An 18613-nucleotide genomic window follows, 5' to 3' on the forward strand; every position below is an offset into this window, starting at 1 on the left:
TACTTGAACATTCGATTTAACATCTTGCTTCCTTAAAAGATTTCATTGATTTTTGTTTTTAAGACCCACATTTTATTCACTCTAACACACGTATCTCTTTCCATCTCATCATACTTACATGCATATACATACATATATAAAATATTTATTCAATATTTGATGTCCAATTTTTTATATAAAAATAAGCAACAACCAAATCAAACCACTCTTCTAGAACAAAACCCCTCCTCTCAAATAAGGAACACTAACGTCTATTTTGATTCTGAACAAAATTATTAAGGTAAATAAAATAAATTACACAAAAACAAACTATGTATTTAATTAGATTAGACTTATACATATATATATGTACTTAACAACAACTGTATTTATATATATATTTTGTTTGTTTTTACAATAAGCAGGATAGCAAAAAGAAATGGAAAAACAAACGATAAATGAATAAAAGTTTAGGTTAAGATTTAAAACTTTGTTATTTAGTTAAACTAAATTTTTTGTACATTTAAAATAGATTGTTTGTTTCAGCCCTTCTAAACGAGAGATGTTATTATTTTTATTTAAAAAAATATATATTGAAAAAAAAATAAATTATTAAACCTGTCCTTTTTATTATACCAAAATTTTTGTGATAAAAAAATGCTTTTTATATCCAACAAAAAAAAAGAAGATAATTAACAAAAAATTGCTCATATCATCGAATATTAACAAAAAAAAGAAGAAGAACTACAACCCAACCAATTCTATTATTAAATAAAGTGTCCAATTACAATACAAATGACAAGATTGTGTTTTAGTTTTGTTGTGGTGTGTTTTTATTAGTTCAGGGATTTTGTATTTACATTATTTCCAGTGTAAATATTAAAATATATTTAAATGTTTTTGGATTTCCTATCAAATATTAAAAATAATTCCGCTCGAGTCTTTATTCTTGCATGTAGCCTACATCTTGATCTGTATACATTTCAACTGGTTCTGCCCCCAATTTGTCATCAGCTTCCATCATTTCAACGTCACGGCAAGTAGCTGCCTGTAATTCTCGGCGAATTTCGGGAGTTAATTTTGGATGATATTGTTTTCTGAAAATATAAAAAAACGTAAAAATTAATGAAAGCTTCAAAAAAGAATTATTTTGTTACAAATCAAAACATAGAAAGTTTATATACCAATTAAATATCTTTTGAATAATACAAACGAAATAATAACCAGTAAGAAAAAGTCGGGCGTGCCGACTATATAATACCCTACACCAATATGCATATTTAGTAGAGCTACCGAAACAAAAGAATTTATTTCAAGTAGTTCATACCACCTATCAACAATTGGTTTTAGAGCAGTTATAGTTTGGTTTTAGAGGGAATGGAAGGCATATCCAATTCTGAATGGATTTTCACTAAATTTAATGTACTTGCTTCTAGACTGAATACGGTCGGATGTACCAAAATTCAAGTCATTAGGACTGATATTGGCCGTTTGGAGCACAATTAACGCGAAATCGGTACAAGATATATATGGAAGCTATATCCAAATCTGATCCAATCTTGATGAAGTGCGGCAGAGGCATTTCTGAGCTATATAAGATATATGGTACCAAATATAATTATTAGAAAGCATATTACGAATATAAGGGACTTAAAACCCAAATCGGATGGAACTCATATATGGGAGCTATAGCTATATCTGAACCGATTTTCTCCTAATTTAATGTACTTGCTTCTAGACTGAATTTGGTAGGATGTGCCAAAATTCAGGTCATTTGGTGCACAATTAACGCAAAATCGGTTGAAGATATATAAGGGAGCTATATCAAAATCTGAACCGATCTTGATAAAATTTGACTGGGGTATTTCTGGTCGGTATCTGATATCTGGTACCAAATTTCATTCCTTGGAGTGCATATTACGAATGTGAAAGACTTAAACACCAAATCGGATGAAGCATATATATGGTAGCTATAACTATATCTGAACCGATTTTCACCAAATTTGATGTACTTGCTTCTAGAATGAATTCGGTCGGATGTACCAAAATTCAAGTCTTTTGGACTGATATTGACCATTTGCATGTGCACAATTAAGTCGGTTGAATATATATATGGGAGCTATATCCAAATCTGAACCGATCTTGATAAAATTTGGCTGGAGTATTTCTGGTCGGTATCTGACATCTGGTACCACATACCATCATTGCATTTGGTTCACAAGAATACATGGACAGACGGACGGACGTACATGTATAAATCGACTCAAAAAGTGATTCTATAAAGATCCTCAAAGGTAACATGGGTCTACCTCGATTCCTTCTCCATGTTACAAACAAATGCACAAAGACAATATCCTTACCACTATGTGGGGAAGATTATGGAAATGTGCAAGGGCGATGAAAAATATCCATGAAGCGATTCTTAAAGCTGACAAGTGTTTTAAAAGGGCAGAATTCCTAGGGTTCGATCTAGGGTTTTTAAATTGTCGACAAACCAGCCGATAAAAAAACCTGGACGACTGAGTATCGCTTCTCTATGCTACAAACAAATGCACAAAGACATAATACCCTTACCACAGTGTGGTTTAGGGTATAAAAATATAAACATCAACCCTCACATAAACCGCAACTCAACTGGTATCTTCATGTTTTTCTTACCTTAACAATCCAAGTAAAGCTTCTTTTTGTTCGGATGAAATATCGTTCTTATAACGCTGAACAAATGTTAATAAACTTTGATGCCATAGAACAGGCATTTCACGTTTGTCATTTTCAAATCTGCAAAAAAAACACACAAATAAATTAATATTTTAATAAGAAGTATTTGCATACTCTCATACCTTAAGAAATGGAAAACAGCAGCATCTACCACACGATAAGGCAGAGCATAACGTTTATCTAGGAAATAACGAATGAATATCGAATTGGCACCGGTATAACCCATTTCACAGATTTTCAACAGGCAGGCTGACGAGTGGAGAACAGGTATTGAACTACGTGCAATAACGCTGCCAAATATAATTGCTTCTCTCAGTGTACAATCTCCCGATTCAAGCAATGGCAAAATGATACCCTTCATAAAGGCTGCAGGTTTGAAGAGGGCACGTTTCAAGGCATTATACAAATGCATATTTAATTTTTTGTATTCGGCCAAATCGTCACGAATTCTAGGCAGCAATACTAAATTGTAAAAACGCTGGGCCATAGCTTGAGACAACACCGATGAAAATATTCTAAAATGAATTTAGAAAAAGTCAATCAAATTGCATATAACTCAAATTGCAGATAACTCGAATTGCATATAACTCTAATTGCATATAACTCAAATTGCATATAACAATTTTAATTGTGACTTACCTTGCACCTTGGAACATAGCAGCAGCACTCCAGTTGTGTGGTTCTGTGATAAATAAAATCTGTTCCCAATTCCTAAGTTTAGGTATGATTTTAAAAGCTTTTGGAACTTTACCGCTACGATAGCGTTTCATGACATCACGTACACCCTCGTACATTTCCTTAACGCGAGGATCGAGCTCCTCAATCTTAAGAGAACCCTCATCGGAGAGTTTGGTATGGATATCAGCCTGTTTTTCTTGGATCTTTTCCATTATAATTTCGGAAAGCTTCAACGTGCGTTTTCCACCCTGTGGATTTTGGAAACGTTCAAATGCTTTGGCATCTTCTTCGTCGATTTGGAGATCATCCATGAAATCATTTTCATTGACATCAATGTTTTCATCCTCTTCGTTGATGTCATCACCTTTAAATATTTAAGAAGCAAAACAATCAAAATATATATCACAAAACACACGTTTCTCTTCGCCTTAACATACCCAAATTAAAGTTAACCGATTTTTTTGGTGTCAAACTGGGGAAGTTTTCTTCATTGAATTCCAATTGTTGTTGTTTGGCTGCAGCCAAAATTTTCTTACTGGTTTTACTGTCCAATACCTGGATAAAGTAAATAAAAAATAAACTTATACGTTATAGAATTACGTCGTGTTTTAAATAGTGCAAATATAATACCGAGGATTCTTCAGCTCTGAAATTAATTTTCTTTCTATCCTTTTGCTTCGCCACCTTGCCATCCATAATCTGTTCGTCCAATGGGACCTTTCTTACGGATGCAACATTTGATTTTTTAGGTTTACCCATTTTTTTGTGAATATTTCTTCTAAACTTATTCGAACAATTGGAAAAATATGCAGAAACCTCCCCACGTGTTGTTGTTTTCAATTGTTGTCAACAATATTAGTGATGACAAATTAGCGATTGGTGAGTATTCATCGATAACAAGCATGTTATCTGTCAAATTTATGTTAACACATGTTCAAACGCTTGATGTGTTCTCAAGGACATATGAAGCACTCTGCCAGAACAGCAAGAAAGTTCAACTTTTAACTACTGCTCTGTTACTAAACTACAAAAATCTACTAGTTGAAATAAATACTGCAGCCCATGGTAGAAGAATATAGGTAAACGCATCGATACAGCTGCTGAGACAATGAACTGTCAAACCAATTTTGTAATTGAAAATGTTGAATGAAAAATTATTTAAATTTGTAAAAATTTTTGAAAAACACGAATTATAATAACCTCCGTATGACGTCGTATAATGCAAGCCACACACGTTACAACTGGTTGTACAACTGGGAGAGGTTATATTCAAGATTGTATCGTTTGTGGCCCGGTTGTACGAAGTTGTGTCTCGGTTGTATGAAAAATCAAAATTTTTTGATATTTGGCATGTTGTACCAACCGATTGTAACGTTAGTGGGCATGTCGCATACAATTTCATTTTGTTTTTATTTTTGAAGAGGCAACACCATTGTTTCGCACATCAAAACAATACGAAATCCAATCAAATGTGTGGTTTTAATGTATTTATAAAAAGGAATTTCAATTTATAAAATGGGGTTTCAAAAATTAATTATAATTAAAAGCTATTGAATCAATTATAGAACATGATTTTTTTTCCGGTGTCATCTTAACTCAAATAAGCTCTACGAAAAGTGTAGTTGTACACTAAGTTGTATCGTTTGTGACAAAAACACACAATTTGAGAACTCTCCAAGTTGTACAACCAGTTGTATATGTAACAACCGTTTTCCGAGGATGACGAAAAATCGCAATATTTGGCTTTAAGTGGCGTTGCCGGTATGCTGGCGTTTAGCGCGGCTATGGCTCGTCGGGTGAGGGGTGGTTCTTGCCACTTGAAGACCTTTTCGGTTGAACACAAAAAAAATATCATACCGGGCTTGCACGAATATCTAAAAGGGGAATATTATTAGAAGCCTGAAACATGCCTAAAAATACAAAAAAACTACACTTGTCTACCAAAAACTCAATCTTAAACTCACTTTAACCCAATTCCTTCCTCCGGAAACAGCTCTCTTGGCGGCTGTCCGACCAAGATATAGCCCTCCCACCGAGCACACCTCTCGCCATGACGTCACCACTCCCTGACGTTCCAAATTTGACCCTTCACTTACCTCCGTTTAAACCATCCCTACCACCTTCTTAATGGCCTTAAGCCAAGACATCATCTTCATTTGGAAGTATACAATTTTATTACACCTATTGTACATTACATATTGATTTATACTATCAATCAATGAAAAAAAGCAGGAAACGTAATTATTAACTCCATAAAAAAAAATTAATTCCAACTCTAAGCTCCTTCTCTTTCTTTTTCCTTTTCAGGGTTCGATGGCGGGTATCAAGAGTTAGGACCACTGACGGCAGCTAATGGACAAGGTTCTTCCCAAAGAGTAAGTACGTAATAGTATGAAGTTTAGCTTTATAACTACATTCCCGGTTCAAGATTAAAAAAATGATAATTTATTTTCCAATTCCAGGCCAGGACAAACAAAAGGCAGTATGTCGACACCACAAAAACAATCGACGAGAAAAAAAAGTGGATACCTAACCTCGAAATGAGCTCAATTCAACGAGGGATCCTGCACTGCAACACCAGGCGAGTAAATCTTAAATTAAACTTCTTTTGTTTACCCCTTTTTATTTAAAAATTGTACTTTTCTTTTCAGGAAAACCGCGGAATCTAATTATGTCGCCTCGTCGTCCGTCTGTCTGTCCGGAGTTTATAGTGACGTCTATAGGGAAGATACCAAGTCACGCTGGTATAGCAGTGACGGAAAATCTGCGCCTCCCTCGATGGATTGGATGGGCGATGGTGTGGCTCTTTACTCCAAAAATTCTGCCAGGACTTAATTTTTAAGATTTTTCTTAATTTTCTTTGTATTTATTAAGTTTTGTTTCAAGCTTAATTCAGTTTCGTTTTGTTTTAATTTTAATTCATTTTCATTTTGTTTAAACTTAATTCAGTTTTGTTTTGTTTAAACTTTAATTCATTTTCATTTTGTTTAAACTTAATTCAGTTTTGTTTTGTTTAAACTTAATTCAGTTTCAAGTCTTTCCTTTTTGTTTAAAATTTTGCCAAACTTTAAGATGTTTATTTAGTTTTTGTATAACTATTAAGAATACTTTCAGGTTTAGTTCTTAAATGTTCACATTTTAGCTTTTTAAATTTTATATTTTGTTTTAAGATTTATATTTTGTTTTAAGATTTAAGCCTTTTTAGCAAAAAAAAAGTTTGGATTTTGTATTCTTTTCATTTATTTTGTTGAACACATCAAATTAATAAATGTAATTCCTTTTACTTATGGAATTTATCGCCAAAAAATGCCGGGTGTTTTACTTCGCTGGGAGCTGGGAGCCACGCATCCAATCTTCTTCGCTGATGAGATAAAAAGGAAAGAATTTCCTTACAATTTCTGCCAGGAAATTCTGGCTGCCATTTTCCTCGTTTAATTTGTCCATTTTCTTTTCAAATTATTCCCCCTTATTGACATTTAAGTCATTGGAATAAACAGCTGTTCCCTAATAATGGTTGACAACATTCTTCTTCTTCTTCTGGCTATCAATTATTTTCATGGTTACCCCTTTTTAAGGCGCACACCACATATAGTGTATGGCTTGCATAAGAAAACATATAAAAATCTACTTATATTTAAAAAAACATTTAAAATTTTTTGACATATCAATGCTCCCAAGCGTTGATGCATCTACCTGTATTCTTCTGCCATGCTACAGCCTAAGACAGAAAATTGTCTGTGTTCGGTATTTTTAAGATTTTAACAGAATTTTTAACGGATTTTATCTTTTGGAAATATTTTTGCATTTTATTCATCTTTCGCGCAAGTTTACTAATTTTAAAAATGAGAAATAATGTAGCATATAATTTTGAATAATAATTCTAGCAGGAAGCGGGCATAGCAGGTCTGTGTTCCTGTAGTGATTGGCGATTGGTACATGCAACTAAATTGAGCCAAGAAGCAAATATGCCAAATTTGGCGAAATAGCTTCCAAATATTGTGCAACCAACCGAATTGAGTCTGTACGAAAGTGTCAAGATTGGTGAAAATCGGTTTAGATATAACCATAGGGCCCAGATATATTTGCTCTTCCAGAACTGCATGAATGTAATATTTTTTTTTAGGATAACAGATTTTCCCTTAATGATATTAAAGTGATGTGTAAAACCAGCAGGTTCTTGCAGGTACTGGAACAAAGCAATTATTATCCGATTTTGTGCCAGCTATCAGAGACACCATACAAATACCTCTGCTAAATTTTATAAAAAAATTTAATTTGAATTTATAAATCCATTCTACATACACAAATCAGAGGTGGGAACCTGCTTTCTATGCAGTGAATTTTGACAAGGTAAATTTCAGAAAATGCAAAGATGGGAATGCTTATGGTTTTGAATAAAAAATACAATAATTTGAAATAAATGCAAATTTCCGACGTGAATGGGTGACGAATTGTACAATTCTATTCTTTTTTCGCGGGTTTTTCCCAAAATAAAAATAAACTAAACCACCTGTTGCATATTTAAAGGCCTCTTTGACACTATAAGACTCCAGCACAGAGTTGCATTTTTCTACAAATTTATTTACAAATTTATAAAAACTGGTATACCATTGCCATTGTGCAATATGTATAATTTTACCCGTTCCACAAGAAACACCCAGATTGTTTTGCCACGGATTTTTAACTCTCAATTTAAGAAGTCTATTGTAATTCGCGTTGCAAGATGCAGGAACTTCCTACCTCTTGACCTGCGTATTTTTCGCATTCTTATAATGGCCTTCGTTTAAAGTTATGTAACTATTTAACTACTACTGACTTTTCACTTATAATCTTTACTAAATATCTTTCCATTTTCACTTGTTGTTTCTTCGAATTTTCGCCTATATAAAGTAATTGCGGCTGGGGAGCCAACAAAATAAAGTATTTTAAAGTAATGTATTATAAAATTAATATTTGTATTATCATAGTTTTTAAGATATTTTCTATTTGATTATGTTACTATGCAATGCTATTTTTGGCCCAAAAAGGCTCTGTGTTACAAAATATTGAATAAATATAATAAAAAAATTCAATTTATAAAAAAATGATACTTTTTAGAAATACATTTTAGCGTTTTTCATCACAATACAACCCTGTATGCAATTACGGCCACAAATGTCAAAATTTTGTGTGTCGTGTAAAAACGGCCGGCCGCCATCTATCATCTGTCTTTTTTGACATCTTGCCTACTCCTTTCAATTTGGTGTTCCTCCAAATCAGACATTAAAAATGAAGGTGTGTAAATTTTTTTGAAAAAATAAGTGAATTTTTGTGCTAAATCAACAAAATACACATAAAATATGCTACAATACGTGAATGGCCATTGAAATTTGAAGGAATTGTGTGTATTCTATGTGCGATTGATCGTATAAACATTGATTGAAATAATTTGACTTGCTCTGCCGCTTATCGGCGGTGTTGTTTTGTGTATTTCGTATGGAGGTCGCAATGTAAACTTATATGTTATTTTTTTTTCTTCATTCTGTTACAGCTCAACGTTTCTTTTCCCGCTACGGGATGCCAAAAGCTTTTCGAAGTTGTCGATGAACACAAATTGCGTGTGTTCTATGAGAAGCGTATGGGCCAAGTTGTCGAAGCCGATATCCTCGGTGATGAATGGAAAGGCTATATGCTCCGTATTGCCGGTGGTAACGACAAGCAAGGTTTCCCCATGAAACAGGGTGTCCTTAGCCATGGTAAATTTAATGAAAACCCTAAACAATAGAAAGTTATTTATAATTGTGTCCTTTATATTTTAGGTCGTGTTCGTTTGTTGTTGAAGAAGGGACACTCCTGCTACCGTCCCCGCCGTACTGGTGAACGCAAACGTAAATCAGTCCGTGGTTGCATCGTTGATGCCAACATGTCCGTCTTGGCTTTGGTCATCGTCAAGAAGGGTGAAAAAGATATTGCTGGTCTTACCGATACCACTGTTCCCCGTCGCTTGGGTCCCAAGAGAGCCAGCAAGATCCGCAAGTTGTACAACTTGAGCAAGGAAGATGATGTCCGTAGCTTCGTCGTACGTCGTCCTCTTCCCGCCAAGGACAACAAGAAGGCCACCTCCAAGGCCCCCAAGATCCAACGTCTCATCACCCCCGTTGTCTTGCAAAGGAAACGCAGACGTCTAGCTTTGAAGAAGAAACGTCAAGTCGCTTCCAAGGAAGCTGCCGCTGATTACGCTAAATTGTTGGCCCAAAGAAAGAAGGAAAACAAGGCCAAGCGCGAAGAAGCCAAGAGACGTCGTTCCGCCTCCATGCGCGAATCCAAGAGCTCCATCTCCAGCGACAAAAAGTAAACAAAGCATATTGTTTTTTAACTTAAGTAAACATTCCTCATATTTGTTTATGAGGAGAAAAATGAAAACAAAATAAAAAGATATGGAAGGAAACTTGTTTTTTAAGAAATCTTATACCTATAATTAAATTGATTCATACTGTTTTGATTTGATGGAAACAAAAATTGGGAAGAGGGGATGACAAAAGATTGTTTACAGGTTTTTATTCCCTTTTTGAAAATCAAGTTATTCCGAGGAATATTTAAATGTCTCCATTTTAATTGTGTGTTTTGAATATCCTTCCGAATTCAAAATTTGGTAAATATTTTGGAAAGCCTACCGAATTGTTTTGGCAGTTACTTAATTTCGATAGTTTTTGCATTTAACAACTAAATTTGGCAACGTCCTATTTGTGTAAATAATATTTGAACGATTCAACAAAAATGAATTATTTGTTCAGTTAGTTCGATTCAAATGTTTAAGGAATACGTTTGTGGAGGAGAATTACTACTTCCGCTAACTCATCCTATTGCGAAATAATACGGGAAAGGTAAATTTAAATATACAATATTTTAATAAAAAACAAGAAGTTATAGCAAAAAAAAAAAACATCTACTGAAAATCGGCATTTGATTGCAAATTTCGATGGTCTATCAAAAAATCGACTTGCACAAACGGGGCGATGCGGATTTTTCTAATCTACAGTCTATTTTACACGTCACTTTTAGAATGGATCTTATTTTTGCTAACCTTAATTTGTTCTGCAACTATCACTTTACTAACTTTACAAAACAAAGTTCTTTTATCGGAAAGTAAATCAATTAAATTAATATGAACATTACCAATTCGTCTCTGTTTTACCCAAGGAGTTAATTGGCTACAATCTATAAATCTAACTTGAAATTAAAACCTTAAACTAAATTAAATTAAAATTTGGGACAGTTTATGAGGTAGTGCATAAACTTTACAAAACTTTAAAATAGTAAACAAGGTTTAAAAGTTGGGTGGGGCGGTCTATGAATGAAGAAGAATGTATCGGTCTACGTCTTCTGGTTCCTTCTCCACAGGGGGTTAACATATTTCTATCAAAATACGATCTGTTATGAAGATAGTAGAACTCGGGCCATTCCTTCTGGTAGCTGCCACACAAAGGGTCAAAGTTTTGATTAACCAAAATGATTATAAAATCCGAAATAAGCATCTAGTTCTCTTCATATTTCACATATTGCATTATTTCCACTTACACAAGATCTACTATGAAGATAGGACATATTTGTCTACTCCTTCTGGTACCTCCCCCCACAAAGAGTCAAAGCTTTGAATAACCAAGAAGCTCATAAAACCCAAAAAAATAACATCCGATTACATTCAGATTCGGTAGATTTTAATATTTCCATCAACACAAGATCTGTTGTAAAGCTATGGTAGAGGTCGGACCATTTCATGTGTTTCCTCCCCACATAGGGTTCAAGATTTGAAAAACAAAACGCCCAAGAAAGCGAAATAAGCATTCAACTCTCTTCAAATTTCACACATACAAACATTTTTGCTAACACAAGATCTGCTGTGTAGATGATATATATCTGCGAACTTCTTCTGGTATCTCACCCACAAAGGGTCACTATTTTCAATACTTTTGTCTGTCATAACTTGCGAAACAAGTCAGCGATTATTTACAACTTGATATATCTAAACATTTCTCTCAACCTTGAATCCTGAGATGAATGTGAAATTTATGATTTCGCATAAAATTGGATATAAAAGTTCGATTTTCTTGTAATTTTGCCCATTTCAATATTTTTATTTGTATTAGATGAGACATAATAATGGAATACTTCAAATTTCAAAATTTTCTAAAAATGATCACATATCTCATATAAAGTGAAGGAAGTAACAAATATAGTCCAAACCTGACACGTCGTAATATTCGGAACCTACCCCATAGAGGCAATTTGATTAATCATAAGAGAAGTCAAAGTAAATTTAAGTAATCGAACAATGGGTGAGGGTATACATATGTCGGCAAAACGGATTGTTACTTTTTACTTTTTCTATTGAGAATTTGAGGTAGATCATACTTTAGAGCAGTTATAATATGGAATCAAAGGGACTAATACATGGGAGATATATCCAACTCTGAATCGATCTCCACAAAAATTTAACGTAGGCATTTGTACCTCTGGTACCAAATAACATTTCTAATATAGTTTTTATATTAAATTATATTAAAATAGTTAACCGTGAAATCGGATGAAGATGTATATAGGATCTATATTCAAATCTGAAACTATCTCAGAGGTATTTTTGATATGTATGTGATATCTGGTGCCATATTACGAAGGTGTCTAACTAAACATACAGATATATGTTTCTTATGTTTAGTTAGACAGCTATAGCTATATCTGAACCAAATCTCACCAAATTTAAAGTACTTGCTTTTGGGGCGAATCGGATGTGCCGATATCTACCCTATTTGGAAAAATATTACACACATGCCGCACAATAAAATTAAATTCAGAAGATGTATGGCCCAATTCCTTGGGGCAAAGAAATAATTTGTTGTTGTTGTTCATCTCAATCAGACAATAAATGTGACGTGTACTTTGTTTAAACAAATACATGGACTGACCGACAGACATACATAAATCGACTCATAATGTTATTCTATTAAGAAACCTCAAAAGGAACTATGTGTCTATGTCGTTTCCCTCTGCACGTTACAAACAAATGCACAAAAACAATGGGTATAAATAAAGCACACCGTACAATAAAAAAGCCACGATTAAAATTTACAAAAAAAAAAAAAATACAGTCAAAAATTTTTTCCTAATAATAAACAAGAATATTAAATTTACGGAATAGCGCAACCGATAATTTTTTGTGTAACAAAAAATATTTGACTTTAAAAATGTTATTCACTGAAACCAGAGAAAACATAAAATGTACTCAGTGAAATGCTAATTTCAAAGAAAAGTTTTACTAACAAAAGGAATTTTACATTTACCACTCAGTGTAGGTGTATATTTATTTCTATGTTCTAATACAAAATACAAAAGCCCCACCGTCACGAAGCAAAACCTACATCCATTAAAAAAAAAAAACATTCTCGTTCCTTTTTTACGCAAAACATATATATTTTGTAGAAATTAAATACAAATCAGTTATAACATTATTTTAACATACAGGTATCTTAAATTAAAGAATAATTTTAATAGTTTGTCATTAACATGGATTATGAACTCATTATATGTGTGTGTGTATTTGGAATAAAAACGAAATTGGCAATGTTAGCTACAAACAAACTTTTGTGTTATGCCCCCCACACTAACCATTTAAGGAGCGAGGCAAACGACTAAAGTTTTCTTTTAGAACCAGATTCCTTTAAGGATATACAACGTTGATCATGGCAAACGCTTTTAAATATTTTGCGTTATTGCATGTTGGGGACTTGAATTTTCTATGGAATTTGTTAGAGAACTTGAAGGATTTGAAATTATATTTTCATCGCTATTACTGTTGTCTTCATTCTCGGCCTCTTCCTCGTCTTCAACGGGTAGACCGGCTGCCCGCATTTGCTGTTCGTAGCGTTGAATTTTGTTTTCTTGATCGGTTAGTAACTCCAAAAGATCTTCTTGATCTTTTTGCAGTTTTCTATAGTTTTCGTTTGCAGTATTTGCCGTGGCCGTTGTTTCTTGCAAACGTTTGCGTAAGTTTTCCAATTCCTGTTGCAAGCGCAAATTTTCTGTATAATAAAGATTTGTTTGAAACTGGGCTGCATTTAAGGCTTCCAACGTGGCATGGTTGGTGGGTGAGGAATTATTGTCATTGTTGGGAGTTGAAGAATTGGTCGAGGTGGAGTCATTATTTTTTCGGGCTCCTAACTGGGCCTTCAGCAATGTATTTTGGTCGGTGAGCTGATGATTTAATGATTGTAGCTCTGTTAACTTTTTCTCTTGTTCGGTGTTTTTAGATTCCAATTGTTTGACGGTTTCTTGTAGTGTCGTTATTTGAGTGTCCAAACCACGTATAATGCCTTTATATTGGGCCACCAAAGCAGAAGCTTCCGAGCTAAGGGTTAGTTCTGTCAACTCAATGCCATTCACATCAAAACCCGTTACCATTTTGACTACCAAAGCTTCCAAGCCCTTGAATAGCTTACAATATTCATAGTCCAGCAAAAGTTCAATGGCCGACTTTGCCCTTATTTGTGGTTGTTTACAGGCTCGACTATAAGCCTCATGCCTCGAGACTTCGTTAAGTTTATTGCAGAAATTTTCCTGGCCAATACGTTTGATAATTAGCTGACATATGTCATCACGTTTTTGTCCAGCTAAGGAATTGTCATTGAATTGTATGCAAAGACCCATTAGAAAAGCGCATAGACCTTGCACCAAATATTCATTTTCATCATGTTCGTTGCCACTAATTTGTGCCGTCAAATAACCCATGGTGCCCTGGGTCTGGAGCAAAGTTTTTACCGCGGTTGGACAATGAGCCACCCACATGCTCAACAGCATGAGCAGACCAACTTTACTTTGAAGTTTATACGATTCCTGTTGCAATAGATTGGTACACTGTTCCAGTAGTGTTATGGGCTTATGTCCTCCAGCAGATGTGGCCAGCAGCACTCGCAGCAATTCTTCCTTTTGACTGGTATTATCCACCAAGGTATGCATTAGGGCCACCGCCGAAAACCAATTGGCCAATGAATCCGTGGAAAATAGTCCTGTACACAGCAATTGACCAGTGGAAAGGTTCGACACATCGGCAGCTGATGATGGTAATAATGTTGAGACTACTGCCTGTTGACCTGCAGGATTGCGGTATAAATAACATTGGAATGAGTAGAGTACAGAGCAACGTAATGCCAACATTTGCTTCTCATTAATCATTGACATAAGCAGTACAACAATCACCGGCCTAGGAGGTGTACTTGGGGCCATTACTTTGCTCAATAATTCCTGATTGTCAGGATCGCCTCGTGCAACTTCCGCCACGGCATTAATTGTTTCTGTCAATATATCGGCTGGCACACCACTGCCCATTAGTATCTCACAAAGGGCCTCCAAAAGTTTAGACTGTTTCATGGCTTTTTGGCATGATGACACTACCTGTTGCTGATTACTGGGCGTGACCAATGACCTCACCACCTGCAACATGCAATGAACATTTGACATTTTTTGGGGAGCCCATCCTTGTTCTTCTCCTTCCCTGCCAGACAACTCGAACATTGGAGCCAACCGCTGTATATAAGAACCTTCCTTGAAGAATTGTTGATTACTGGAATTGTTCTTCAGGAGATTCAACAGCAATATCAAACAGTCTTCCACCACAATGCCACCATCGGCACAGCCTTCGTCTCGTATGATATCGAAAATCTTATCGAATGCATTTTCGAAAGCCACAATTTTCTGAATATTGGAATTCCCTTTGGTCAATTGTATCAACAGCAAGAGGGCATCGTTACGTATAACCTCACGGCTATCAGACAATAGGTCCATAAGTTTTGATACACCCATTGGACTTACCAATATATGCTCTTGTAAATCACGAGTTTTATTCTGTATCAGTGTGGTCAGCAATTGTATGGCTGCCCGGCGTACTCGAAAGTCATACTCCTCTAAATAGTTCATAACACAGGAAACATGTTCTGGATTTTTTATGAACATTTCCGTAAATTGTTCTCCCACATTAACCGAGACTGTGGGATTGTCGGCCTCTTCATCAAATTCTTCTGTTGCCACAATATTGCACAAAGTGTCCAAGGCATAAGAGATAATTTCACAGTCTTGGCAGTCATTTTGAAGAACTTGTATCAGAGCGGGCATGCCCTGAGCACCAACTTCAATGCGATATTTTCTCGAAAGAGCCTTAAGGGCACGACAAGCATCTCGTCGATCTTCCAAAAGTGTGGATGAAGATGCTCTGTCGACTAGTTTTTCAACTGTTTCTGCAGCACTCGGCGGTTGACCTGGTTCTGTGGCACCAAGCACAGTTTTGAATCCACTCTTTAGGAAATCCATTAAGCGACGGATTATTCGTTCGTTCTAAATTGTTCTATACAGTAGACTAGTTTCGAATATGTGTTGTTTTCAAAATTACAAGCAAAAACAAAAAAATACAAAAAGTGCCACGGCAGATTGATTTAATGTTTGTAAATGACGTGCAGCCATCTTGTCATCTCATCTGTCATTCCAATCACAATAATGTATAATCAGCTGTCTTGGAAGGGGTATACTTAGGCCAAGCTATCTGTCGATAAATCCATAATCGCCAGTGCCTTTCTTGCGATAACAGGGGTCACCATGTGTGGGCGAGGTTGACAGTTGGAAAGGAGAGGCTATGTAATCGCATCACTTTCCCATAAAACCCCCATCTAAAACTAAAAATATGATAGTTAATAAAGAAGAAATTGTATATGGAGAAATATGTATAAAATGTATATACAAAACAAAAAACAAACACTACAATACAATTCAAATTCAAACACTACAAATCCAATTCAACAAGGGAAAGGAAAGGATTTCAATTCAAAAAAATAAGTAAAATAAACTACACTAACTACAATTCAACAATTAAAAATCAAAAAAATCAACAACAAACAGAACAAAAGAAGATATTGAAAAAAAAACAAAGCAGACACTATTAGAACTGCAGAAATACAGCGTTGTATAGTAGACATTATTCAGTGGGCAAATGAAATTGAAAAAAAAGCATAAATAAATTTCTATTAATTTCGATTGGTATTAAAAGGTTGTGATTTAAAACATTTCTCAGACCAAAATAATGCACGATCAAGAGATCCGGTTAGTGTGATAACATAATCGGATCTTGCCTTAACATTAATTAGTTCTACAAAGGTAGGTCTTCTCCCACAACGTTTTCTAATCTCAATGAAATCACTTTCGAGGGATTCATTCATACAATTTTTAACTATTAAATTTGGATACTCCATAAACAGAGAAGACAATGTTAATAAACTAAATTGGAGCATTTGTGGAATGTTACCGCATTCCACATGTTGTAAGAAATCAATGGCTTTATTAACTATTGAAATTAGTTCAAACTGTTCAATTCTTTCAAAGCAAAGTCTCACAATTGGAACCATCCCAGATATAAATTTTTTCGTTGCCTCTAGACTCGATTGTCTATCTTCGGAAAAATCGGAAAAATCAACTATATTGAGAGCATGAACCACATTTTGGTTAAAAAGTGCCGCAATTCTCTCCATAGGATCGTGCTCGAAGTTATATGACTTGTAATAACTGGGACATAAAGTGGTTTTTCGCAATTGTGGACTGTATTTATCGTTATAATTTAATTCGGAATCTAAATTGAAAATATGTAACAAAAAATCAGGAGATGCGACGTCCTGTTTTTTCCCCAGCATATTTTTTATATATAGACAATGTTCAAAAAAGTTATTAACTAAGGAATTAAGCATGTGGGGAATGTCGTATATACAACGCGTACGCGTCTTCGGCGTTTGGAGAGAAAGGAATAATCGCAACATTCGAGCCACGATATTGCTCAACAAATTTAGTATATAGTATATTTTATTATTAATATTCTCGATTTCATAATCAAAGAACTACTCTACTTACATTCATTGATGGTCATAGCTGTCGTCTCAACATCTACTGTATTGAAGGCAAGTGGAGGTGGCAACTGCAGACTAGGTACTGCTGCTTGGATCCAGTCATCATATTGGCATACATGCTTGCCTCAAAATGTTTTTCGCAGATTTTCGAGCCACCATTACAGCTTATTCCATAAAGATTTTTCAACATTGGTTTCCATCCATTTTTTACAGCATGGAAAATGTGTTTGCTGTTGCCATTTTTTTAATTATCGCACACTGGTATGCAGCAACGTTTTGGAGGTGGCATTCCTTTGAAAATAAAATACAACGCAAAGCTTAGTAAGAACCCAAGGAACGCTTATCGTCATGATTGAATTTGATTAACGAAGCACTGCTTCGCCTCCAGTTTAACACATGATAGCATGGCCTAGCCTCCTTCCAAGATAACTGTGTCAATCAAGGAACAAAAGATAGATAACAAATGGTCCCTGACATATTTTACCGCAAAATATGAAAATATGCATCTGCTGTTTATTCAAAACAAATACAAATATGGACCATTGTGGTCATTGTACCATGTCATCCCATATCATGGGACATGGGGCACTAAAAGAAGTAGAAGTAGCTTTGTTTGGCTGTGTCGTACATTGATTTCATTCACTGCAGTATACGGTTCCCCTTCCAAGCCTTCTGACTACCAAACTTATGTCAAAATGCAATTATTGTGATTGAATTAAAAATTTTCTCCGATATCATTCATAAAGGGAAAATCGGTTATCGTAGTTTGACAGACATGGTAGAAAAAGAAAAAGGTCGCTCTTCAACTTTTGTTGACATTAGACTACTTTCTCGCGCTGGTCGCTTACCTTTCATTTTTAACATCAACAACAACAAACCATAACCTGCAAACACACACACACACTTACAAAAAAATTTTTTTTCTCTCGGTTTTTGTTTTTAATTTAAAACAAGTGTTTTACTCCATCATTAAATTAAAAATATAATTTTAAAGAATTTAAAATGGGGGGAGTAGGGGAACCTCCTCCTCCGCCACCTCCTCCACCGGGGGAGCAAAACAAAAGAAAAGCCAGCAGTATCGCCAAAGAAACAAAAACATTTAAAAACAATTATGGATCTCCAGTTAAGACTGTTAACACCAATGCAAACGCACAACTACCTACTAACAATGAAAATGAAGATGAATACAACTACAATTCTCTAAACAAAGAATCCATTTTGTATCCAGCGTATCATCCTGGCCCTTTTTTTGTTCTAGTTTCTTCAGAAACTCCAATAAGCACTAGGAGGAAAAATTGCGAATTGCACCTTTATGCCAAATTCCA

General features: G+C 34.9%; 3 protein-coding genes and 1 long non-coding RNA gene across 4 annotated transcripts; 2 read left to right on the plus strand and 2 right to left on the minus strand.

The window, feature by feature from the left end:
* Positions 1-783: 783 nt before the first annotated feature.
* Positions 784-4240, minus strand: LOC131806517 (bystin-like). The gene is made up of 6 exons (XM_059130653.1): positions 4006-4240; positions 3813-3930; positions 3337-3739; positions 2820-3212; positions 2638-2757; positions 784-1076 (listed from the first exon to the last, which is right to left on the minus strand). The coding sequence occupies exons 1-6, from the start codon at positions 4132-4134 to the stop codon at positions 923-925; spliced, it is 1317 nt and encodes a 438-aa protein (XP_058986636.1). The 5' UTR covers positions 4135-4240; the 3' UTR covers positions 784-922.
* Positions 4241-5612: 1372 nt separating this feature from the next.
* On the plus strand, positions 5613-6532 carry LOC131806496 (uncharacterized). The gene is made up of 3 exons (XR_009344059.1): positions 5613-5750; positions 5838-5960; positions 6027-6532. It is a non-coding gene; the product is annotated as an uncharacterized LOC131806496 (long non-coding RNA).
* A 2002-nt stretch (positions 6533-8534) lies between these two features.
* On the plus strand, positions 8535-9841 carry LOC131806516 (small ribosomal subunit protein eS6-like). The gene is made up of 3 exons (XM_059130652.1): positions 8535-8649; positions 8906-9110; positions 9174-9841. Exons 1-3 carry the CDS (start codon positions 8644-8646, stop codon positions 9707-9709), a joined length of 747 nt encoding a protein of 248 aa, XP_058986635.1. The 5' UTR covers positions 8535-8643; the 3' UTR covers positions 9710-9841.
* A 2956-nt stretch (positions 9842-12797) lies between these two features.
* Positions 12798-15837, minus strand: LOC105261736 (general vesicular transport factor p115). The gene has a single exon (XM_011293656.3). The coding sequence runs from the start codon at positions 15709-15711 to the stop codon at positions 13105-13107; it is 2607 nt and encodes an 868-aa protein (XP_011291958.2). The 5' UTR covers positions 15712-15837; the 3' UTR covers positions 12798-13104.
* Between the last annotated feature and the right edge of the window lie 2776 nt (positions 15838-18613).

The sequence above is a fragment of the Musca domestica genome, unplaced genomic scaffold, assembly GCF_030504385.1.
Source record: "Musca domestica strain aabys unplaced genomic scaffold, Musca_domestica.polishedcontigs.V.1.1 78, whole genome shotgun sequence".
Taxonomy (NCBI): domain Eukaryota; kingdom Metazoa; phylum Arthropoda; class Insecta; order Diptera; family Muscidae; genus Musca; species Musca domestica.

What these genes read in the sequence shown, in the direction of transcription:
- LOC131806516 (XM_059130652.1), top strand. An exon ending in ACAGGGTGTCCTTAGCCATG is followed by an intron (nt 9,111 to 9,173) that starts GTAAATTTAATG and finishes TTTATATTTTAG; the next exon opens with GTCGTGTTCGTTTGTTGTTG.
- LOC105261736 (XM_011293656.3), bottom strand. Translation starts at nt 15,711, where the DNA reads ATGGATTTCCTAAAGAGTGGATTCAAAACTGTGCTTGGTGCCACAGAA.
- LOC131806517 (XM_059130653.1), bottom strand. Translation starts at nt 4,134, where the DNA reads ATGGGTAAACCTAAAAAATCAAATGTTGCATCCGTAAGAAAGGTCCCA. An exon ending in TCAGAGCTGAAGAATCCTCG is followed by an intron (nt 3,931 to 4,005) that starts GTATTATATTTG and finishes TACTTTATCCAG; the next exon opens with GTATTGGACAGTAAAACCAG. An exon ending in GCTATGTTCCAAGGTGCAAG is followed by an intron (nt 3,213 to 3,336) that starts GTAAGTCACAAT and finishes AATTCATTTTAG; the next exon opens with AATATTTTCATCGGTGTTGT.